This window comes from Phoca vitulina, unplaced genomic scaffold, assembly GCF_004348235.1.
Source record: "Phoca vitulina isolate PV1807 unplaced genomic scaffold, GSC_HSeal_1.0 scaffold14, whole genome shotgun sequence".
In the NCBI taxonomy this organism is placed as follows: Eukaryota; Metazoa; Chordata; class Mammalia; order Carnivora; family Phocidae; genus Phoca; species Phoca vitulina.
In genome coordinates, this window is record NW_022589717.1 from 33,468,424 (window position 1) to 33,493,972 (window position 25,549).

The window sequence follows — 25,549 nt, forward strand, 5'->3', positions numbered from 1 at the left end:
GACAGATTTATTTCTCTCTTCCCAGTCTGTATACATTTTATTTCTTTTTCTTGTCTTATTATATTAGTTAGGACTTTCAGGATAATGTTAAAAAGTAGTGGTGAGAGGGGTCACCTTATCTTGCTCCTGATCTTAGTGGGAAAGATCTAGTTTCTCACCATTAAATATGTTTGCTGTAGGTTTTTGTAGATGTCCTTTATCAAGTTGAGGAAGTTCCCTCTCTTTTTCTAGTTTTTTTAGTATTTTTATCATGAATGGGTATTGGATTTTGTCAAATGCTTTTGCTGCATCTATTGATAAGATCATACAACTTTTCCTTTTTAACCTGCTAATATGATAGATTATGGAAACTGATTTCTGATTGTTGAACCAGTTTTACATAGCTGGGATAAATCCAATTTGGTCATGGCATATAATTCTTTTTTATACATTGTTGGCTTATATTGGCTAATATTTTGTTGAAGATTTTTGCATCTATGCATCTATGAGAGATATTCATCTGTAATTTTCCTTTTTTGTAATTTCCTTATCTGGTTTTAGTATTAGGATAATGCTGGCTTCACAGAATGATTAGGAAGTTTTTCTGTTGCTGTTTTCTGGAAGAGATCATAGATAATTTGTGTAAGTTCTTCCTTAAATGTATGATTCACCAGTGAACTCATCTGGACCTGATGCTTTCTGTTTAGAAGGCTACAAATTATTGACACTATTTCTTTAATAGATATAGGCTGATTATCTATTTCTCCTGGAGTGAGTTTTGGTAGATTGTGTCTTTCAAGGAATTGGTCTATTTCATCTAGGTTATCAAATGTGTGGGCATAGAGTTGTTCATAAAATTCATTATCCTTTTAACATCCAGGGGATTAATAGTGATGCATCTTTTTCATTTATAATAATAATAATTTGTGTCTTCTCTTTTCTTTTTTTAATTAGCCCAGCTAGAGGTTTATTATTTTTATTGGTCTCTTCAAATAACCAGCTTTTTGTTTCATTGATTTTCTTTATTGATTTCTGGTTTTCAGTTTTATTGAGTTCTACTCTAACCTTTTTTTTTTTCTCCTTATTTTGGATATAATTTGTTTTTCAGTTTCTAGTTTCCTGTTGTATACAGTTAGATTATTAATTTCAAAGCTTTCTTTTCTGACGTATGAATTCTCTAAGTTTCCCTCTAAGCACTGATTTCACTTCATCTCATAAATTTCATAAATAGTATTTTCATTTTCATTTAGTTTGAACTTTATTTTGAGAGCTTTTCTTTGATCCATGACTTATTTAGGTGTGTTGTTTATAGTCCAATGCTTTGGGATTTTTCCAGCTATCTCTCTGTTATTTATTTCTAGTGTAACTTCACTGTGGCCTGAGAGCATACTTTCTATGATATTTATTCTTTTAAACTTGTCAAAATGTATTAAATAGCCCAGAATATAGTCTATGGTGGTCAGTGTTCTATGTGAGCTTGAGGAGAATGTGCAGTCTCCTGTGGTTGGATGAAATATTACATCTGGATGATCATAGTGCTATTCAGTTCAACTATATCCTTACTGATTTTTTGCCCACTGGATCTGTCAATTACTAATGGAGGGGTGTGGCAGATTCCAACTACAACAGTGAATTTGTGTTGATTTCTTCTTGCAGGTTTAACTGTTTTTGCCTCATGTATTCTGACACTCTGCTGTGATGTGCATAGATAAGATTGTCTTGTCTTCTTGGAGAGTCAACCCCTTTATCATTATGTTATGCCTTTCTCTGTCCCTGATAATTTCCTTGTTCTGAAGTCTTCTTTGTCTGAAATTAAAATAGCCATTCCCAGCTTCATTTTGATTAATGTTAGCATGGTATATCTTTCTCCATCCCTTTTAATTTGTGTCTTTATAATTAAAGTGGGTTTCCTGTTAACAGCATGTATCTGTGTTCTGTATTTTATTTGCTCTATCTTTTAATTGCTGTATTTAGACCACTCACATTTAAAATGATTATTGATAGAGTTGGATTAATACCTACCGTATATAGTTTCCTATTCATTGTCCTGTTCTTTGTTTCCTTTGTCTGCCCCCTTTTTTCTTCTACTTTCTCTGGTTTCAATTAAGCATTTTATGATTCCATTTTCTCTTCTCTCTTGGCATATCAGCTATACTTCTTTTTACCATTTTTTAAGCAATTGCCCTAGAGTTTGCAGTATACATTTACAACCAATCTAAATCCACTTACAAATAACACCATACCTCTTCACAGATAGTGCAAGTACTTTATAGTAGACTATTCCCAGTTCTTCTCTCCTGTCCCTTCTGACATTGTTGTCATTTATTTCACTTATGCTATAAGCTATATAACCGTATAAGCTATAACCACCTAATACATTGTTGCTATTATTGTTTTTGCAGTAATCTATTAGATCAATTAAGAATGAAAAATAATTTCCCTGATGCGGAGCGATGTTGAGCACTTTTTCATGTGCCTGTTGGCCATTTGGATGTCTTCTTTGGAAAAATATCTGTTCATGTCTTCTGCCCATTTCTTGATTGGATCGTTTGTTCTTTGGGTGTTGAGTCGCTCGGCATCAGGGAAATCCAAACCAAAACCTCAATGAGATATCACCTCACACCAATCAGAATGGCTAAAATTAACAAGTCAGGAAATGACAGATGTTGGCGGGGATGCGGAGAAAGGGGAACCCTCCTACATTGTTGGTGGGAATGCAAGTTGGTGCAGCCACTCTGGAAAACAGTATGGAGGTTCCTCAAAAAGTTGAAAATAGAGCTACCATATGATCCAGCAATTGCACTACTGGGTATTTACCCCAAAGATACAAATGTAGGGACCCAAAGGGGTATGTGCACCCCGATGTTTATAGCCAAACTGTGGAAAGAGCCAAGATGTCCATTGACAGATGAACGGATAAAGAAGATGTGGTATATATACACAATGGAATATTATGCAGCCATCAAAAGGAATGAAATCTTGCCATTTGCAACACGTGGATGGAACTGGAGGGTGTTATGCTGAGCGAAATAAGTCAATCAGAGAAAGACATGTATCATATGACCTCACTGATATGAAGAATTCTTAATCTCAGGAAACAAACTGAGGGTTGCTAGAGTGGTGGGGGGTGGGAGGGATGGGATGGCTGGGTGATAGACATTGGAGAGAGTATGTGCTATAATGAGCGCTGTGAATTGTGCAAGACTGTTGAATCACAGATCTGTACCTCTGAAACAAATAATACATTATATGTTAAAAAAAAAAAAAGAAGAAGAAGATAGCAGGAGGGGAAGAATGAAGGGGGGGATCGGAGGGGGAGATGAACCATGAGAGATGATGGACTCTGAAAAACAAACTGAGGGTTCTAGAGGGGAGAGGGGTGGGAGAATGGGTTAGCCTGGCGATGGGTATTAAAGAGTGCACGTTCTGCATGGAGCACTGGGTGTTATACGCAGACAATGAATCATGGAACACTACATCAAAAACTAATGATGTAATGTATGGTGATTAACATAACATAATAAAAAAAAGAATGAAAAATAAAAGATCTTATTTCCCTCATTTACTTTTTTTTCTAATGTTCTTCCTTTCTTCCTCTCGATCCAACTTACTGAACTATATTTGTTCCCTTCTCTATGAAAAACTTCTTTTAACGTTTCTTCCAAGATAGGTCTACTGGTAAGAAAAAAAAAAAAACTACTCAGTTTTTGTCTGAGAAAGTCTGTATTTCCTCTTTACTTTTAAAAGAATAATTACACTTAATTCAGATGTCTAAATTGATGGATTTTCTTTCAATATGAAATATTTCACTATACTCTCTTCTTGCTTGCATGGTTTCTGAAGAAAAGTCTGATAAAATTCTTATCCTTTTTCCTCTATAGATAAGGCATTCTACCCCCTGGCTCCTTTCAATATTTTTTTCTTTGTCTGATTTTCTGCAATTTGAATATGATATGCCCACATGTAGATATTTTCTGTTTTTATCCTGTTTAGCATTTGAGCTTCCTGGACCTAAGATTTGGTATCATCTGTCATTAATTTTGGAAAATTCTCAGCCATTATTACTTCAAATACTTCTCTTCCTTTCTCTTTTTTCTTTCTGGTATTCTCATTACCTCTGTGTTACACTTTTTTTGTAATTTTCCACAGTTTTTGGATATTCTGTTGAGTTTTTCCAATACTATGTGCTCTTTATATTTACATTTGCAAAGTTTCTATTGACATATCTTCAAGCTCACTGACTATTTCTTGGCTGTAAAAAAGCATTCTTCATTTCAGTTGCAGTGTTTTTGTTTTCTTTTCATTCTTAAAGTTTTCATCTCTCATATTACACATCTTGTCTTGTATGTTAACTTTTCCCAACAGAGCTCTTAGCATATTAATAATAGGTATTTTAAATCTGAAGTCTGATAATTCCAAAATCTCTACCATATCTGAGTCTGGTTCTGAGGCTTGCTTTATCTCTTTAGATGTGTTTATTCTTGCCTTTTAGTATGCCTTGTAATTTTTTTTACAAGCCAGAGATGATGTATCAAATAATAGGCACTGTTATCAGCAGGCCTTTAGTGTGAGATTTTCTTTTTACCTCACCAGAAGTTAGGTTGTGTTTAATATTTGCTATAGCTGTAGGTGTCATAGGTTTCAATTTCCCCTAATGTCCTTTCTTCTGTCTCCTGTTTTGTCTTTGGGTTTTCCTAGAAACTCCTTAAACAGTGTCTGTGTCTTGCAGCTCTCTCAGTTGTAATCCAGTGTTATTGTTGGAACACTTTTAATATGGTCATAAGGTATTGTGGAATGGAAGCACTCTATACTCTTTTTTTTTTATGTTATGTTAACCACCATACATTACATCATTAGTTTTTGATGTAGTGTTCCATGATTCATTGTTTGCATATAACACCTAGTGCTCCATTCAGTACGTGCCCTCTTTAGTACCCATCACCAGGCTAACCCATCCCCCTACCCCCCTCCCCTCTAGAACCCTCAGTTTGTTTCCTGGAGTCCACAGTCTCTCATGGTTCATCTCCTCCTCCAATTTCCCCCCCTTCATTCTTCCCCTCCTGCCATCTTCTTCTTCTTCTTTCTTATTTTTTAACATATAATGTATTATTTGTTTCAGAGGTACAGATCTGTGATTCAACAGTCTTGCACAATTCACAGGGCTCACCATAGCACATACCCTCCCCAGTGTCTATCCCCCAGCGCCCCCATCTACTCTTATGAGTAAATCTTCATTTTTAGTGAGCCAGGATCCTGGGACTGTAACCTTCAGAGAAGTTTCGTAACCCTTTCCCCCCTCCCTCCTCATGAGAGACAGGAAAACTAGAAGGGGCTCAAATCATGCAATTGCTCTTCTTCCAAGTCTGATAAAGCTCTGATTAAGATGTTTACCTAGAAGGCTAGTCTTTATTTCAGAAAACAGAGGCTCTGGGCATGTTTCATAATGGCTACTTTTTCCCTCCCCTTTCCAGAAGCAAGAGGAAATTTTTCTCTGATCTTTACTGTGAGAACCTAGCAGGACTCCTGAAGGTAAACTCCTAAAGTTATGGGTGCTCTCCGGACACTGGGTCCTCACCATTACTGTTGAAGAGCCCTCTACCCATTACTGGCTCTGGTGGTCATAAGGTATGATTCTCTGCATTCACCTACGTCTGCAGTTTTCAGGGAGGTGATTTACCTTGTGACTTCAATTATCTGGTAGATCTAAGAAGAGTTGCTGATTTTCAATGTGTTCAGCTTTCTTCTTATCCTGATGACAGGAGTGATAACTCCCAAGATCTTCAAATGTCATAGCAAAAACCAGAATCTTAATAATATTTTTTAATACATTTTATCTTTTGACCACATAAAAGGGTGAGGTATACAGACCTTATTATGTCAATAATAATATATATAAGGAAACAGGTTTAGAGAAATTAAATGACTTTTCCAGAGATGAATGGCTAGTATATGAAACTAACTTGGATTTTCTAGTGCCTCCCCAAACTCTTCCCATATAGACTTTTATATTTAGACATGAATGCATATGAAACAACTTGAAAGAAGAATCTTAGTTTAGTTTAAGCAGAGGATCATCCATGTTTGGGTTGGATCTATGGCATGATGTGAAAAGCACTGGACTTGGAACATCCTGTAATAAATGCCCTCAATCCCGACTCAGCCCCCAACTCACTTTAAGATTTTAGGAAATTCACAACAATGTGAGTCTTAGTTTCTCAATGTGAATCTGAAGCAAGAACGAACCACATGATCATTGAGGTCTCCTGTAATCATGAAGTGAAACAATTCTAGGTTGGATTTAGGCCCTATATTTTGCGGGGAGGGAGAGTTTGTGAGGAAGGGGGAACTTGTTTCCTCAAAATTTTTCTGAACTCTGAATTTTTTAATTAATCTCTTCCCTTAGGTGAAAAGCCTTAGCTTCCTTAATTCTTTAAATGACATGATACTTTTCCTTCCCATCTGCTGCTTACACTATTGGGTTTTTTAAAATATTTTATTTATTTAATTATTTATTTAATTATTTGTTTAATTATTTATTTATTTAGAGAGCAAGAGCAGGGAGGGGCAGAGGGAGAGAGAGAGAGAGAGAGAGAGACAATCCCAAGCAGGCTTCAGACTCAGCATGGAGCCCTGAGATCATATCCTGAGCCCAAATCCAGAGTCGCCTGCTTAACTGACTGAGCCACCCAGCCGCCCCTGCTTCTTTCACTGTTGTTTATGAATATGAGTAATGTTTAAAGCAGGACTTCCTTCCAGGATACCTCATCTTTGGGCAGTCCTTTATGCTTTCTTCCTCTTGTAACTCTACAGTCATTACCAACTACTGAATTGTCTCTGTTAACTGTCACTTCCTCAGAGAGGCCTTCCTTGATCCCTTAGACTAGGACAGAACCCAGCACTTCCCCTTTCCTGAACTTATTTGTTCATATCTGTGTCTCTTGCTATTCTGGAATCCATATGAAGGTAGGACTCCTATAGGTCACTGCTGTACTCCCAGGGCTCTTGAGTCCAGAACAGTGCTGTCCAACAGAACTTTCTGCAATGATAGAAATGTTCTGTAATCTGCACGTTTGACTATTGAGCACTTAAAAAGTGTCCAGTCCAAATGAACCACTGAATTTTGATTCTAATTTGAATTCGAATAGCCATATGCAGTTAATGGCTACTTACCCGACAGTGGAGGACTAGAGCAATGTTTCTCGAAATCTAAATCGAGATGTCAGGAAATCTGTATTTTAACTCATTCTCCGGGTAATTCTTCCCAGCAATAAAATTTGACTATTGATCTAGAATGTGATTCTCAAGACCGGCTACATATTAGAATCACCTGGAGGAGAAAATGATTCCTAAGCCACATTTCCAGAGATTCTATTTCAGCTGGTCGGCTGTGCGGTCCAGGTGTTTGTATTTTAAAAACTAAACAAAACAGAAAATCTCAAGTTTCAGAGGCCTAGAATATATGTTCTTACATGGTACTCAGTACCTATTAGAAAAAAGGGTCTGGGTGCATTTAGAAAGGATTAGTGATTACAAGTGAAATCCTGTGATGGCACAGAGATGTTAGTGACATTAGTGGTTCAGATGAATCTCTTGATGGTGATCACAAGTTCAGCTTTAGATAGCCTTTTATGATTGTACGAAATTCCTTGGCCTTTTGATTCATCCATCAACAGTACAAACACTACCTAGCTCTGTGACATTTAGAGGGTAACACGCACGGAGCTCCCTGAACAAGCATCTCTTCAAATACACAAAAGCCTTTCAGTTTGCTGGTTGATTGACACACGGTCTGAGGACGCCTCCTCAGGGTCACGTGAGTCACAAGACCTTGCACTCCTACGCTGCAGCTGGAGGAAGGCGTTTCTCAACCTGCTGCCCTGGGCGGCCTCCAGGTCTCCTTTATTGTAGCGCTCCGCCTCCTCCCGCAGGTCTGTCCGTAATTGTCCCCGCAGGAAATAATGGCTGGCCGGGCAGCCAGGTCCCGCCGAGGCACGACCTGGGTCACAGGTGCTAGATAGAGCCCTCCCTTCTCCCGCCCAGTCATAGGTAATTTGTCCCGGCAGGAAGTGAAGGCCGGCCGGGCTGTCCCAGCAGCTGGGGGAATAGGCGGGTGCAGGTTCCGCAGCGGCGCAGTGGAGACTGATCGAGTGGGTGCTGAGCCGGAGGAAGTTTCAGCGTCAGCCCGAGCGCAGTGAGTACAGGCAACTCAAAGGAAACCCAGTAGCTTTGCAGCGGAGTGTCTCGTGATTTTTTTCAGAATGCGCTGATGATTAAAAAGAAAAAAATCAAAGCTCAGAATAAGTATATTCAAGCACAGAATTTTAGCCAAGATGCTGGCAGAGGTTGCCAGCGGAGTTGAGGAAATTAACATGAAACTAAAACTGAAATCTTAGTTGCCTTAGAACAAGCATTATTGATCAGAACGTGCCAAGTACTAACAAAAAAAGTTCTACATAGAAGTTTAAATTGACAGGAAAAATTGAGAGAAAAAACATTTACTAATAAATGAAATAAAAGTACAAAAATAAAAATGAATGAATGTAGTTTAATAAAATCTCAGAGGACACTTGAAAGCAAGCCTTTCAAAACTACTTTTATTTAAGTGATTTGAGACTTGTTAGTTCAACAAGTCCGCACTAAAAAGAATTGGGAGTAATGCGCTGAAAGTGATATTGCTTTACTTTTGCATATAAATTTTATTGACTTAGAAAGGTAGATTCTTCTTTAAAGATAGTGCATAATGCCAACTTGCCAGCCCACATTGAAATTAGATCACTTGCTTTCTGAAACATACCAGAGCTATATGCAATAAATTTCATTTATTTGCTGGTAATAACTTTAATTAACATTGATAATGTTCACCCAGCAGGCAAAATGCAGTTCATGCACTCTGATTAGCACTTCAAATTATTACTTCAATTGGAATGAAATCTAAGAGGTTTAGGGCTGTCAGTAGTCTTTAATAAAGCCATCTTTTCACTGAAATAATTTGCCACTTCTGAAAGTTAGGCATTCTCTTATCAGTGTGTTTATACAGGTTTTGTTTCACTCTGCTTATTCTAATTTAAACGAAAAAAAAAAATTTCTTAGCTATCACTAAATCATGTGTCTTCTTAGTCCAGTGATATCCTTCCCAGATAACTCCTGTTCCCTGACCTACTATAGTTTTGATATCTTAGCAGCAGTACACCTGCTTGACTCTTGAGCAAGAGTCCATGTAAGCCATTGCAGGGCTAAAACTTTCTTTGCGCCTGACAGTAAGACTATTATTTTTATTGAAGTAGTAGTATTGTGTCAGCGTTTCAGTATGTCTCAGAGTCTCTTCCTCAACTACATCCCCAAAGAGGATATTGTCTTACTAGCATTTGTTTTGGTTTGTTTTAAGAAAGCACATACAATTTCAAATAGATGTTTTTCTTACGAAGATTTATTGAGTAATTTTGATGTCATCCCTGTTTTCAGTTAAATTGTTCTTAATAATGCCAAAAAATATATATTGTAGGTAGTTCTATATTTAATATTCTCTGCAAGAACACATAAGGAACAAAACATGGAAAAATGAAACACCTTTATTTTTTTAAGATTTATTTATTTATTTGAGAGAGAGAGAAAGTGCACCAGCGCAAGCATGGGCAGGTGCAGGGAGGGGCAGAGGAAGAGGGAGAGAGAATCTCAAGCAGACTCCCCACTGAATGTAGAGCCCCATGCAGGGCTCGATCCCAGGACCCTGAGATCATGACCTGAGCTTAAAACAAGAGTCAGACGCTTAACTGACTGAGCCACCCAGGTGCTGCAAAATACCTTTAAAGTAAATATTGTAAAATAAAATAACAAGGAAAGGTGATTTCAGATGTACTTTATTCAACACACATCCACAAGAAGTCATCACAACATTAAATTTGGAGGGAAAAAAAGACCAGATTGATTATCTTCCGTTCCAGAAGGCTTAAGGAGATGAAGTGAACCAAAAAGTCAATGTACAAAATATGATTTCAAAATGGTATTGTGGAAAGACTCTGATTACCTCCTGTGATAAAATGACTCTTTTGTGTTATTTTTTTCTCATGTAGATTATACAACTAAAAGAGTGAATTATGTTCAATAGCCTTTTGTAATGTTATGAAAAATGTCTGATTCTTGGCTATTTGTGGTTTGGGTCCTTTTCTTCACAGGGAACCAGAACTTTTTAATAAGCTTAGCAGTGCTGTCCAATAGAACTTCCTGTAATGGTGGAAATGTTCTATAATCTGCACTGTTCAGATAACTACTGGCTATATGTGACTATCAAGCATTTGATATGTAATTAGTTTGACTAAGGAACTGATTTTTTTTTTACTTAATTTTTTTTTTTAAAGATTTTATTTATTTATTTGTTAGAGCATGGGCGAGAGAGAGTGAGCGAGAGTACAAGCAGGGGTAGCTGCAGGCAGAGGGAGAAGCAGGCTCCCTGCTGGAGCAAGGAGCCCGATGCGGGACCCGATCCCAGAGCACTGGGATCATGACCTGAGTTGAAGGCAGCCGCTTAACCGACAGAGCCACCCAGGCGTCCCTTTTTTACTTAATTTTAATGAAAATTTAGTTATCCACATGTGGCTAGTGGCTATGAAATTGAACAGATGGCTAACTGCCTCACATTGTTCTGCTGACCAGGTGATGGTATTGTGCATCATACCCACTGTCGATCTTGTACTTTAGGAGATTCCTTTTTTTTTTCTTCCAAATTTTTATTTAAATTCTAGTTAGTTAACATATAGTGTAGTATTGGTTTCAGGAGTAGAATTTAGTGATTCATCACTTACATATAACACCCAGTGCTCATCATAACTAGTGCCCTCCGTAACGCCCAACCCCCATCTAGCCCATCCCCCACCCACCTCCCTTCATCAACCCTCAGTTTGTTCTCTATCCTCAGAGTCTAGGAGAGGGATGCCTGGGTGGTTCAGTCAGTTAAGCACCTGACTTCGGCTCAGGTCATGATCCCAGGGCCCGGGGATCAAGTCCTGCATAAGGCTCCTTGCTCAGCGGGGAGCCTGCTTCTCCCTCTGCCTGCCACCCCACCCCTCTTGTGCTCTCTCTCTCTCTGACAAATAAATAAAATCTTTAAAAAAATATATTTAAAAAAAAAAGAGTCTAGGAGATTCCTGAAGGGATACTTCAAGGACCTAAACCTTGAAGAGATTTAAAAAATTCTTGAAGAGATCTTTAATGGATTCTTCTGTCAGTTATTTTTCTTTTTAAGTCATAAAGATATAAGGTTTCATGAACTACTTAAAGTAATACACACCATGAGGGTACTACTGATGAGGAAAGTGCCTTTGCCTCTAGGTAATCCTGAGTATGTAGCAGCAATAAAATCTACATGTGCCCTTAAGCTCCTATCTGAAATTTTTAAAAAGCTTTTGCTTTTGAGGCACTGATAGTTCTTTTTTTATGTATTTATATAAAAAAGGGGCAGAGGGAGAAAGAATCTTAAGCAGGCTCCATGCCTAAGCAGAGCCCCAAGCGGGGCTCGATCTCATAACCCTGAGACCTGAGATCATGACCTAAACTGAAAGCAAAAGTCAGATGCTTAAACTGAGCCGCCCAGGCGCCCCGGACTGGAAGTTCTGAAAGTCTTCACACATGCTCTCTCATTTGATTGTCACAACAACCAATTGAAGTAAATTGAGTCCTGGTCCATAAATCTTTTCATTATACCAATCCACCTACACAGGAGATTTTTTTAATAATATAATAAGTATTATCTGCAGGGGGCCTGGGTGGCTCAGTTTGTTAAGCATCCAGCTATTGGTTTCAGCTCAGTTTGTGATCTCAGGGTCCTGGGATGGAGACCTGCGTTGGGCTCCGAGCTCAGTGGGGAGGCTGCTTAAGGATTCTCTCTCTCCCTCTCCCCCCCCCAACTTGTTCTCTCTCTCTCTCTCTCTCTCTCAAATCAGTGAATGAACCTTAAAAAAAAAAAAATTATCTCCAGATCTTGGAAGAAGTTAGGTTTTCAAGCTCTGAAGACAAAGTTTGTTTTTGGGTTTTTTTTAATTGTAGATTAATGATCAAAAACTATTTGTTGGTAAAATAAAAGAAAAAACAAATGAATAAACATGGAGTGTGAACATAATGCATAATTTCATAGTGTCCTAACTTTTTATCTGGAAGAAGGAATCTTAGCATACTTTCAAAAAGCTCAATAAATATCACGTAGAAATCACAGTTTGTTCACAGATTCACAACTTTTTTTTTAGTTTAATTATTATTTTTTTATTTTTTTATTTTACTTTTTTTTATTTTATCATGTTATGTTAATCACCATACATTACATCATTAGTTTTTGATGCACAACTTCTTAATGATTTTGTTTTTCTTTTATTTCAGAAGCTCTTGAAAAGGACATCAAGTGTAAAGTGAACCGGCTCATTCTCAGACAGTACTGGAACCATGAGCAGTAACGGAACAGACCCAACCATTGGTTTCATCTCCTCTTCTGTAGCCGTCCTTTTGTTTGGCTCAAACTTTGTACCACTTAAAAAATACGATACTGGTGATGGTAATTATTTTTCCTTCATGGTTAACTTTGAATTACTTTTAAATGTGAAGTTCTCTTTTTTGGTGTTGTTCTTTCTTTTTTTTAATGATGGCTACAAATTTTCTTGTACCTGGCGCCAAATGAATAGAGCTTATGATAAATCATTCGATAATGCTCATGCCAGTTGATCTGAGATTTATTCAGTATGGAATAGTCTGAAGGTTGTGTTTCATGGTAAAGCTGGGAGAGTGACTGTCAGGAAAGCTTATTAGCCTTACCTGTTATGTTTACAAAGAAGAAAATTAGTTCTACTAATACACACTTGTTATGAAAACATGAATTTCAAACACGCTTCGTATAATAGAGAACAGTTTGAGCACAACGTGAATTTTGTGCTTATGTGGCATTTTGACTCTGATACAACACTAGGTGAGCACAGACAACCACACCCAGATGAATAAAGATGCTTGGGAAAGCACGAGATGTGCTTGCACACACACCCCTCAACATCCCGCAGCTCCCTCAGCACCACACCTGTTCACATCTGGTGTTAGGATCCCCCCATCCACCAGCTTCACAATAGCTCACAAGCTGCCACACTTCCGATTCCCACTCCCATAAGCAACCTTCAAGTCTTTTTCAGGTTGAGGTGCCATATTTATTGTAATGCTTGTGAATTTCTTAACCACTTAGCCAGTGTAAAATGGTACTTTTTTTTAAATTAGGTTCCTGTCTTTTTTTTTTATTAAGTTCCTGTCTTTTTTTTTAAATACGTTGTTGATGAAATGTTTTTTGAGCGTTGTTCCCTTTTTCCCCATAAAAACTCTGTGGTTTTTATTATGTGATTTTGCAAAGTGCGGTGCTTTTAGGAACACAAGTGACACATTATAGTTGACCTGACCGTAATGTGAACTTCAGGGAAAGAGAAGCAAGAGGCTTTTTTTTGGTTTTTGGTTTTTGGTTTTTAATCCACCTGCCTATAATACGATAGCCAGGAGAAGGAGATGTTCCAATGTTATGCTGAACACCTGGTGGGAAGCAGTTACTTTATCACCTCATTTCCTTATATCTTGCTACTACTTAAACAATAGAATTACAAATCTTTTTCTTCCAGAGCCTTTCTTCTCTTTTTCTTTGGAGTTAGGATGGAAATGGAAACTACTAAAAGAAGAACAAAGTATATACTAAGGGGTAGAGGAACTGGCTTTTAGGAGTCTCTCAACAACTGTGATCCTAGACAAGTCTTATCAGCTCTTTTGTTCTCAGTTTCTCATTTGTGAAGTGGAGAACTTGTAAGATGAAGTTCGCTTTCATCTCTGTGATCTTCCTTTTTTGTCCTAGAGGCTGACAGCCATTTTTTTTTCCCTCTCCTCCACCATGAGATTGAATTGAAATAGGCAGAAATCTTCCACAGGTAGAGTCAGAAGTGCTACACTGAGTATTTCTTCCTATATCGACTTTTTCTTTAATCTTTTAATCCCTAACCCTTGATGGACCAGAAGCCTCAGGTACAGATAGACCTCATGTCACCATGTCATCTTCAGCTAACTGGCAGACGGCAACCCGGAGCCCAGAAAGAAGAATGCCCTGACCCAGAATGCTAATTCTCAGGTTTGTACTGTCTGGCTCATCACAGGCATTCAACTCCAAGTGTGAGAGGTCTGCATGTGCCCATAAGTGGCTTTGTTTTTATCCCGAAGGTGGCATAAATGATCCCAAAAGGCTTAAATTACTCTTGTGCTATTCTGAAGTTCTTAATACCCCGTGTTTTGGTGAGAGGTGGCACTCGGTGTGGCATTCAAATAAAAATATATAGACTTGGTCTTGCCAGTACTCTTTGGTAGAAAATTTTAGATTTGTTTAATTAGTGAAACAAACAAAAGAACTTTAACCAGGAATGCACTATGCTTGGCATGCTTTGGAGTAAACAGCATAGGTTTAAATTCCAGCTCTACAAACCGTTAGCTGTTGAGACAAGTTGCTTCATCTCACATTCCTTTTCTCCGTCTTTAAACTAGGGTTGACTATGATGCATAATAGTTGTAAAAATTATAGTAAGTGTGCAAAGTACCCGCATATAGGCTTTCAATAAGTTGTGACCATTCCTATAATAACATCTCTTTGATACTCCTAAGCGTTAATTTACTCAAATCAGTTTGAACCACTGAAACCAATTTCTTTTATTTCCAGGAATGTTTCTCCAGTGGGTGCTTTGTGCCGCCATATGGTTGATTGCCCTGGTGGTCAATCTGATATTACATTGCCCTAAATTTTGGCCTTTTGCAATGGTTGGGGGCTGCATTTGGGCAACAGGTAATGCATGATATAATTTATTCTGTAATCATTTAATACTATGGTCAAAATAACTGGTTCATAATAAAAGGAGATAGCACAAACAGCAATTCTGAATAATCCTTAGGCATAGATACTAGAAATTAGTTTAGTTTCTTTCATTCAGATGCTCGATAAGTATTTTGGGTACATTTCCTGACTTTTTTCTCTTAATGATTTCTTTCTTAGTTCCTGATAGAAAATTATAGCAAAAATGTTTCAGTTGCTCTCTATCTGTTCAAGCATAACTCATATATTAGTTTAAGTGCTCCAGCCTTTCTTTCTCTATGTTAATCAGAAAATATTTTTTAAATAGTAGTCTCTACTAATATAATATTTAAGACTTATCCTTAAAAGTAGGAAAACAGACACATTGTCATTTCAAAAGCACTGGCAAAAAAACAAAAGCAAACAAAAATCTTCCCTTTGTTGCTTTATCAATACCTAGAATTATATCACTAGAATTTATACCTTTGTTTGACTGGTCAGGATGGTTTTCCTTCTATTAATATAAATATATCCCAGGAGAATTCTGTTCTCTTTAGCAAAAAGAATTCCAAGTATCAAGGATTTTTAGAGGTTAATTTGATTAAAAGCAAATAAATTTTAAAATGTTAAAAACTTATTGGGTACCCACTTAATTTGAATCTCTGCAGAATTAAATGATTTAGTGAAGTCCTGACTTGGAGGACAAAAGAGTTCATTTTTAAATCTCCACTGGGATTTAAATTATTATACCTCACTTGGTATGATTATGTTTATCGTGTCTACTGGGGAGAGGGAAACAGAAAGCTCCATGTAGCCTAAGATCTTTATAACAACTATAGTATTTATAATTACCCAGCAGATTCCGTTGGGATTCAGTGGGGGAGGGCTGTAATTTGAGAAATGTTGCTATGGATGGATGCTATAGGTCATAGTAACTGAGTGGAGATGGGGAGTAGAGGGAAGGGAGCAGCCAGTGATGATGTAGGGATTTTATCATTGAGTGATGAAAATAGAGAGAAGTATGTGTCCAAAAAGAAAAATGATGAGTTCAGTTTGGGATCTTTTGAGACTGAAGTTCCTGATGTTCCCACGGTGGGGGACATCTGGTTGGAGGTCTCTTGGTGGGAGCAGAGCACTAAAACTCTGGAGAAGGTCCTGGCTAGAGCAATGGCACTGGGAGCATGCGTCTCTAATTGACAGCTGAAATCCTGAAATTAGGTCAAGTGCCCAAAGAAGACTATATATAGCAAGAGGAAGAATGTGTTCAAGGGAAAATATTTAGGGGGCACCTAAATCCGGAGAGTATGACAAGAAAGAGTAGGCCGTGAAAGAGAGAGACAGGAGGGAATCAGGAAATGAAGGCATCTTGGAAGCCACCAGAGGAAACCTTTCCAGAGAAGATTGTAGGACTGAGGCCAGACTGCTAGGAGGTTAAGAACTATAAAAAAATAATCATGCATTTGGCCTTGAGTAACCTTTCAGACCACAAAGCAATGAATGCAGGGTTCTAGAAGATAACTCAATGAGCATGGAAGAGCAAAGTCTGGGGCCATATTGGGTCAAAGACTTCTGTCAGTGCTTGGCTCTGGTTCAAGTCTAAGAGGACAGTCACTACTAATTTTATCATTGACAGTTTCTGCAAAAAGTTTTAGAATAGAGACCTATGTTAAGGATAAAGAGCATTGGTGCAATTAGGCAAAGAGCTAATTCATCATTTTTCTTTGTAGGATTTTGTCTTATGCCTAGTTCTTTTAGGAATCATAAACCTGAGTTTAATACCAAAAAAAAAAAATGTAGTTCTTTTATTTAAAAACTGAGGAATTGTGCTTTCCTAAATTTGTCCAAATCCCATAAGCTTCATTTGAAGTTAAAAATTAATTCAATTTATACATGTATTTTTGTATTAGAAATAACATATTTTTTCCTGTATGTTACATCTCCAGGGAACATTGCTGTTGTCCCGATTATCAAAACCATTGGTTTAGGCCTTGGAATCTTAATCTGGGGATCATTTAATACCTTAACTGGCTGGGCAAGCTCAAGGTAACACAAAACAATTTCAACTAAGATTCTCTACGCTGATGTAAGGCAAGTCCTAGGGATTGGGTTAGCTGAGAGGGATACCCTGGTTTTTACCCTCACAGAGATTACAGCTGGTAAGACATACACGTGAAATATGCTACTTTTAATTATTATTTGCCCTAAATTCTAATATCTGATCTAGACATTTGGTTAAGATACAGTAAGGAATTATCTCCTTGGAACAGAAGAAGGAAGAGAGGAGGGGAACTGATGTGTATTTTCCCTTTTTATTGTGTGACAATTTGCTGGACGTGTTATATGCATCATTCTCCTCTCATTTTCACAAACGTGAGGTAAGCACTACCTATAATCATAAGAGAGCTGAAAGACAGGGAGATTGGGTAACTTGCTGAATATCACAGAATGAATAAGCTAGGCTTCAAACGCAGGTCTTCTGGTTCTAAAGCACATATTCCTCCCGGAGCCTGGGCCAGGGTCAGCAAAACATGGCTCACCTTCCCAGCCATTTTTGTAAATAAAGTTTTATTGGAACACAGCCAAACCCATCCATTTCGTATTGTCTCTGGCTGCTTTTACACTACAGTGGCAGAGTTGAGTAATTGCAAGAGACCGTCTGGCCCACAAAGCCTAAAATATTTACTCTCTGGCCCTTTAAGGAAAAGTGTGCCAACCCCAGCTCTAGGGGGGTCCAGCAGGTTCACCACAAGCCCCATGGTGTCCATTTATATTTAAAGTTATATGAATAAAATTTGATAAAATTAGACATTCAGTCCCACAGCTGTACTGCCCATAGATCGAGTGCTCAATAGCCACAGACGGCTAGAAACGACCCCGTTACCCAGTGCGCCACAGAAGACCCCCATCAGCGTAGGAACTTCTGTTTGACTCTGCTGCCCTTGTTCAGCATGAAAATTAACATTCAAGTTGAGCTTGGGGAAGAGGAGTAGAAGGGAGGAGGTCACTCTTACCTTACTTTTTGGGCTCCTCCTCCCTCTCAAAGCATTATAACAACCTCAGTAATGACAAAATGAACTAACCTCCGATCTGTTCTTTCCTGGCCTTTCCCCATGCTTCCACAAGTGCTATTTGCTTTTGCTTTTTCTACTTGCCTCTTTCATTCTTGCCCTGAATGGTTCACAGTAATTGTTAGTAACGATTGCTACAATGTCAAGGCATGAAAAAATATATATATATTTATAAGGTGATGCCAAAAAGTGGTGATCCTTAACCAAGCAGTTACTTAAAAGTCTGTCTCAATAAATACTATACAAAATTGCAGCCAATTAAGTAGCATTCACTTAGCCACTAATCTATTTTGTCTTCCTTCTTCCTTAATAAGAAAGGGACACTCACAAGTACTTTTACGTATACTAACTCATTTAAAATATCTTCATAAAAAGGAAGGGATATATATGTATAATAATTATACCTATCTTATAGGTACCCCATTTTAAACATGGGGAATTGAGGTATGGTAAAGAGTTAACTTGTTCAAGTCACAATTAGTAAGAGAGGGATTTAGGATTTGAATCCAGGAATCTGACCCTGAGTCCATGCTCTTGAACACTACAATGAACACATTTTCAAAAGTACTTACTTTGATGTAACTTTCTCAATTCCAGGTTTGGCTGGTTTGGAATGGACGCAGAAGAAGTATCAAAACCGGTGCTGAATTATGTTGGAGCTGGATTATCAGTAGTGAGGTACACAGTCGTTTCTGATTTAACTGTTCTTCCAAACATTTAGAAAACCTTTTAGAGATCCCAATGTGTTTACATTTTTTTAAACCCGTATTTCATAAAAGTGACATGATTTGTCCTCAGATTCTTCATTTACATTCACAGATTTGGCTTTCAAGGACAAAAAGGGCCAACTCTGGGGTCCCAAGCCCCAGCTTTAGTTCTCAAAAGCTCTGAGACTCCTGGAAGACCGTTGAGCTGCTTTGAAGCTCACTTTCATTTATCTGTGATCTTTAGAAAAATCATAGTACCTAGCTCATAAATTAGAATCAAATGGCACATTATTTTGCAAACTAAACAATACCATGTAAAGAAATGTTATGCTGGCTCCCCGATGCCTCTGGAATAGCCCTTGATTCTCTCCTCTTATCTCCTCTCATTACGCACTTCCTCTTTGCCTGCCAGTTTCCACATTCCTATCCCCTCATCTCTTCTTCTTATCCCAGTCAGATAACTACTCTCTCACGTATGAAAACACGTATCCACTTAAATACGTGTTTTGGGATGTATCTGTGTCTAGTCGTATGCACTACATGAATGAGGATGAAAATGACTTTAAATCTCTATATGGCAGTGTTCAATCAATAAACCTCCAGCAGGAATTAGGTCACCTTAAATTCAGTCCCCTTTCCCTTCTAGACTCCATTTGTATTCCCTGTCAGTGCTTTACATAATGGATAGCCCTGCCTGGAAAGACTTTAGTACTTTTTTATTCTTCAGGGAAAGAACACTATATTTCTCTTCCTCCTGCAATGATGGCTTTTCCCCAGCCACATTCAGGAACAATCTCTTTGTCATTGAAATGTTGCCTAAGAGAGTGGTCCTAGGCCAACTGGAGAAGAAATAACATAGATGATTCTAAAAAAGCAGATTCCTGACATTTTTGGTTCGAGGCAATTTTATGTATTTTGCACAACTGACATGGCATCCTAGCTTTGAATAGCTCTCTCAAAAACAATTTCTTTATGCCCCAAAATTGTAATGTAGCATGCCTTCTTTTTGACTTAATAGTAATTTAAGGCCAGTTTACTCAGTCCGTCAGGCATTGTTTTTCTCCATATTTCTTCTTTCTTTAGAACGTGTACATTCTCTAAAACTGCAAATTATTCATGTCCTACCCACTTCTACCTGTATGACCTTGGGCAAATTACTTAATTTCTCCAGGCCTTGGTTTCTTCATCTGGGGCTAAAGTGAGGGAAATAATTATGCCAGCCTTATAAAATATTTTGAAGATGAAATGAAAAGAAATATGCTAAGTGCTTTGTATACTGCTAGGTATATGGCTAATGCTCTATAAATTGGGTAATTTTTATTATAATAATCATTATTTGTATCAATAGCTAGTTCATGTTCAATTACTGGTTTCCCTCTGGGTGTGTGTTGTTCAGCTCTGTGGTAAACTGTCAGTGCACTTGAGGATCACGTGGCTTGGTTTGGAGCTCGGTGTGTGGCACAGAAATGCAATGATCTCTTCCTGTAGCGCATTCCGGCTTCCTTCTAGGTTTCTTTACCAAGAGGACCTTCTGGAAACTTTTATTTCATTATTTTAACTCCGTTAAATCAGTTTGTTCAAAGGGCATTCATTGAATAAGCTTGGAGTTTCATGGCCATTAGTATAAGGAAATTTGGAATATGGTCACATTTGTTTGGTCACCTTCTGTTGCTTTTCTTTTTAAAATTGAAATTATTGATCTTATCCTCTGTACAGTCCAGTTTTTAAAGGATAGGTGAGACTGTTTCTAGCCTTACATTTTTCCTATATATGGTATCAGTCAGTTTCTACAACTAAAATCACTCTAAGGGGGCGCCTGGGTGGCTCAGTCGTTAAGTGTCTACCTTCAGCTCAGGTCATGATCCCAGGGTCCTGGGATAGACCCCGCATCGGGCTCCCTGCTCTGCTGGAAGCCTGCTTCTCCCTCTCCCACTCCCCCTGCTTGTGTTCCCTCTCTTGCTGTCTCTCTCTCTCTGTCAAACAAATAAATAAAATCTTAAAAAAAAAAAAAAAAAGAGTGAAAAAGTGACATAACTATGTTCAGAAAGTAGCTGAGCTGCTGTTCAGCTGTTTATTTCTGGGGATAAAGTGAATATGACTGGTCTTGTTTTAGCTGAATCAGCTGACTTTAAAACTGAACTAAATCAATCTGATATGTTTGATCAGAGGTTGCAATCAAAAGTTTTAAAATTAGTTGATATTTCCTATGGTTGTGAAATGGATTCAACCAAGCTATTATCTACTGAAGTCCTCTCCGACGTGAAATTCATTCAAGAGAAGATTTTGATGAAATCAGCCAGGACACGGGCAAGTACTATTTTGGAGTTGAAGACACACTAAAGACTTTAGACATGGAAGCTGTAGAGATTCTCATAGTCTATGAAAATCTGGATATAATGAGATACAGCCTTCATTGCCAAAGCATAGAAAAGGAGAAAATTATCTAACTCTAGAACAAAAGAAGGATAAATCTCATTTCACAGACAAAGAGACAGGACAAGAACATGAGCTGATTGAGAGCACACCCCTGCTGGAATGATTTGCTAACAACTATAACAAAATTTTGGTGCTACGTTGGAAATTGTCACAGATAAGTCACAGGAAGGATCTCAGGTTGTGAAAGGATTTGGTGGAATTAGAGGTTATCTTGTAGTACCGAGTAGATTTCCAGAGAATGGAATACCAAGGAGGAGAAGATGAATTTTTTGACCTTGATGACTACTAGGTAGGTAGTGGACATGGGTCCGGCAAAACGTGCCTCACCCTCCAGCATCCAACCCAAGAAGCATACCTCTGGTGGAATCCAAACAGATCCCTGCCTTACAATTGGAACATATCCAGAACTTAATCCGTGAACACTGGACATTGAAAAGAAAACCGAAACAACACCAGACCCAATCCTGCACTTTGATTTGTGATGGTGTCAGTGCAACAGCCTAGAACTAAGTTCCTAAAATGCCACTTTGGACTAATTTAGAAAAGAATCCCAGTTTTTACTTTTACTTGATGGTGAAATTGGTTGCTCTTAAATTTTATGAAAAAGAATGATTTTTTTAACCTTCATCCATAGAATCAAAAATACTTTGACTACTGTAAACCTTCAAAAGTTAATAGAAATGAGATCATAAAAAAAATCTCACATCTACTTTCCCTAGTTCCATTTTTCCTATTGCCAGTATAACCTGCTTGTATCTGCTATCAAATCAGTCATCACTCTTCTAATTAAGAACCTTGGAAACTCCCATTGAATTCAGAATAAATCTGTCTCCTTAATCTGGTATGTCCTCCACAGTCACAGATTCAACCCTTCTTCCTAGATCAGCCTTCTCCCTGTATTGTCAATTCATTGATCCAGGATTATTTATCGGACCATACCCCAGACACTTCCCCCAGCCCAAAGACCCTTTCCTCAGCTTCCTTGGCCTCCCTTAAATATCAGTTGAGATTGGGCGCCTGGGTGGCTCAGTTGGTTAAGCAACTGCCTTCGGCTCAGGTCATGATCCTAGAGTCCTGGGATCGAGTCCCGCATCGGGCTCCCTGCTCAGCGGGGAGTCTGCTTCTCCCTCTGACCCTCCCCCCTCTCATGCTCTCTCTATCTCATTCTCTCTCTCAAATAAATAAATAAAATCTTTAAAAAAAAAAAAAAATATCAGTTGAGATTTTCCATCCTGGGTTGTTTTCTTGATTTCCCTTCTTCCTAATTAGAATAAGTTGCCCCTAAACTTCCATGGCATCTTGAACTTCTTCTATTATGGAAGGGTCTGTTTTGTATTATTCATACAATTCCTTTATCTTTGAACTGTGAGATCCTGAAGGACAAAGTCTGTTATTTTCTTTGAATACCATCTCTCCTACCATCACCATCAGACTTTGCCACACAGTGTTTGACACTTAATAGGTGCTCACTAAAGCGTGTTAAATTAAGTTGTCTGGGTAAACACATACACAGAATTTCTACTAATTGTAAGATGTATAAAGTTACAAATCTAAGGGAAACTGGAAAGGTCAAAAATGTAGAGAAGCACTCCTGGGTATAACGGATTGATTTTTTAAAAACTTTCCATGCTTTTGACAATATTCATAGACTTTATCATGGACCTTTGTGTCTGACACACTGTACCAAGTTCTGTAAGTCTACAGCCCACAAGACCTTGTGATCTATTTGGTCTTATGTTCATACACATAAGATAAATTTCATTACCTTGTCCTAACTTAGTGCCCTGTACCCCCTCTTGACCTAACTGGGCTGACTTACCTATTTTGTGACAAGCACTAGCCACACAAGCTCAAAACCACTGATTTCTTAGTCCTGAGTTTTCTTTCTCATGCTCAAAACCCCCTCTCCCATCCAATAGGCTCTTTATTTCCTAACATGTTTTGAGATTTTACCAGTTCCCAAAAGTACACTAAGAATTTTGCATGCATTATTATTTAATTCTCATCACAGCTAGGTAAAGTGGGCACATCCCCATTTCTTTAGATGGAAAAAGTTGAGGCTCAGAGAGGCTAAGTGATTTGCAGGAGGGTCCTACAGTCGTTTGAAGAAACACTCAAAGGCTTTCTCATTGGTACCCTTCAAGTATTTCTAACATAACATCCTGTATTGTTATTAGGAAAACACACTGGTCTATACAGGGTTGAGGGTTTTCATGGTAATTTTGAGAAGAAAATGCAGTTGAGATGTCTAATAATAGCTTTGCAAATTAGCATGTATGTAAGCACACATTTAACTAAGATACACACATTTAGTTAGGTTTTATTGGGGTGCCTGGGTGGCTCAGTCGGTTAAGTGACTGCCTTCAGCTCAGGTTGTGATCCCAGGGTCCTGGGATCGAGCCCCACATCGGGTTCCCTGCTCGGTGGTGAACCTGCTTCTCCCTCTCTTCCCCACTCGTGCTCTCTCTTTCTCTCGCTATCTGTCACTATCTCTATCTCTCTTGCTCTCAAATAAATAAAATCTTAAAAAAATAATTAGGTTTTATGCATTCATTTTTACAGAGTGTTAAGCACTTTGAGGACCTTGAAGAAGATCTTATCTTCCATTGAATTAGAAAATCTGTAGAGAAAAAAGTTTCCAAGGACTTGTGGCAAATGGTCTGGGTTATGCGATGACTATTCTTAGTGGTGTGGGAATTCAGAGAAGAGGAAGAGTCAGTGAGGACTGAGCTGGGAGGGGGGAGGTTTCTTGTCATACTCAGCACTTCAGTTCTTTAGCTTGGATAAGAAGAGGGGAGTATATGCTGTGTTCAGCTAAGAAAGAGAAACAAGCAAGAGCAGGTGGTTGTGGAAGATGGCGGCGAAGGAAAGGTCGGAGCAGGGATAGGTCAGAGACGAAAGTCCCTGTAGAGAATTATGTGGAGCAGGTTATGGGGAACATAATGCAGAGGGTAATAAAACTCAAAAAGGATAGTTAAATTCGCTATAGAAGGGAATATGGAACCATACAAGTTTTTAAAGCAAGTAAGAGACCGAACTAAGGAAGCTAAGAAATTTTAAATTTGTATTAAAAAAATCACACATTATAAGCACTCATCTGCACTTCACTACCTACGCTATTTCAGCCTCCTCTGTATTTTGAAAACTTATATTGCTTTAACTTTTGAACCATGCAAACATGTTTTTAAAAAGGAATGTCAAAGGCATACTACCAGAGTTGTTAGTTTCCTTAAGTTAATTTAATATTTTAACACATCTTAACATATTTGCATGGTTCAAAAGTCAATGGTAAGCGAAGCATTTGTTACAAAGATACTGGACATGAATAGACAATGCATTATGTGAGAATGTCAAAGGGGGAAAGTCATCAGGCTCATGCATGTGTCTTTATCTCTTAAAATATACTCTGAAGATCTTTCCATATCAGAGCACAGAGGGTGTCCTCATTTCTTTTTTTATATCTGTGTAGCATTCCACTGTGTGACCATGAAGAGTGCGTCATCTGAGTGTGGGTGTAGCAGTGTTCTCAGGCCCCAGCGTCTCTCCATGGGGGTTGTACAGTTCTCTACTCACCTCAGTGGTCCCTGAAGAGGCAGTGTGACAGTAATCGCCGTAGCATTAGGACTGGATTTAAGCTCTGTTTTCTCATAAAATTCAGGCAGCTTGCTATGAACCAGGGTTATGAAAAACATCACTAAAATTTATTTTCTTTACAGTGCTTTCATATTTTTGTTCATCAAAAGTGAAATACCAAATAGCACGTGTTCTGTGGACACCACGCCATTAATGACGGATCATGTGAGTAGAGTATGAGAAACAATATGGTTGAAACATAAAATTAAGATAAAAGGAAAATGCATAGATTTGAAACACAGATGAGACGGTAGTTCTTTTTTTTTTTCTTTTTTCATTCAGGGCCATCGACAATATGTTTGCATATTTATTATAGTTAGGTCTACATAGCAACCAGTCAAGACTGCCACAGGAAAGCTTCTCAGCAAACGCAAAGGTCTATTTATATCTATTAATGGTAGATCCCAACTAGAAGATGTATATACAACCCCATATTTTGGAATGGCTTAAGGATTTCTGCAATGGGAGGATCCTAAGTACTGAAGAGGAATATGAAAGTTACTTTAGAAATAGGGAGGAGGCAGGTCTTAAAGTAGGCCTGGGAAGAGCAGTGGGGAATAGCTCAGAGGCAGCCAATGAAAGGAAAAATCAAATCATATGAAAGGAGGAGTAGGACTTAGAGTTTTTTCCTTTTTCTCTTTTGCCACATCCTGTTCCACTCAAAGGTAAAGACAAGAAATATGTAGGAAGTTGCTGTTTGACCTTGAAGAACCTTAATTAGTCTGGCGTAGCAAATCTAGATTAAACAGGGACAACCTATAAGAGATCTGACAAAGCACAAGGCCCAGTGGCTATATATACAAAAGTGATTTCAGGGCCAGCTCCCATGGCCAGGAGCCCAGACTCCAGTCCTTCCTCCCAGTGCTATCCAGCTGCCCTGGGCAACCAGA

At 38.3% G+C, this 25,549-nt stretch overlaps 1 protein-coding gene and 1 pseudogene across 3 annotated transcripts in view; both read left to right on the plus strand.

Moving 5' to 3' along the window:
• Positions 1–7,807: 7,807 nt before the first annotated feature.
• Positions 7,808–25,549, plus strand: part of TMEM144 (transmembrane protein 144) — a 37,679-nt gene continuing 19,937 nt past the window's right edge. Inside the window, exons 1-7 of one of the 3 annotated variants that reach the window (XM_032413072.1) lie at positions 7,808–7,907; positions 8,043–8,170; positions 12,346–12,517; positions 14,687–14,809; positions 16,759–16,858; positions 18,481–18,561; positions 24,743–24,824. In XM_032413072.1, coding sequence (XP_032268963.1) covers positions 12,409–12,517; positions 14,687–14,809; positions 16,759–16,858; positions 18,481–18,561; positions 24,743–24,824 — 495 coding nt within the window. In that variant the 5' untranslated portion in view covers positions 7,808–7,907; positions 8,043–8,170; positions 12,346–12,408. Of the gene's footprint in view, positions 7,908–8,042; positions 8,171–12,345; positions 12,518–13,995; positions 14,108–14,686; positions 14,810–16,758; positions 16,859–18,480; positions 18,562–24,742; positions 24,825–25,549 lie in introns of those variants that run through there. The other 2 variants (XM_032413073.1, XM_032413074.1) reach the window with 2 other exon arrangements.
• LOC116637296 lies at positions 20,231–21,315 on the plus strand (annotated as a pseudogene).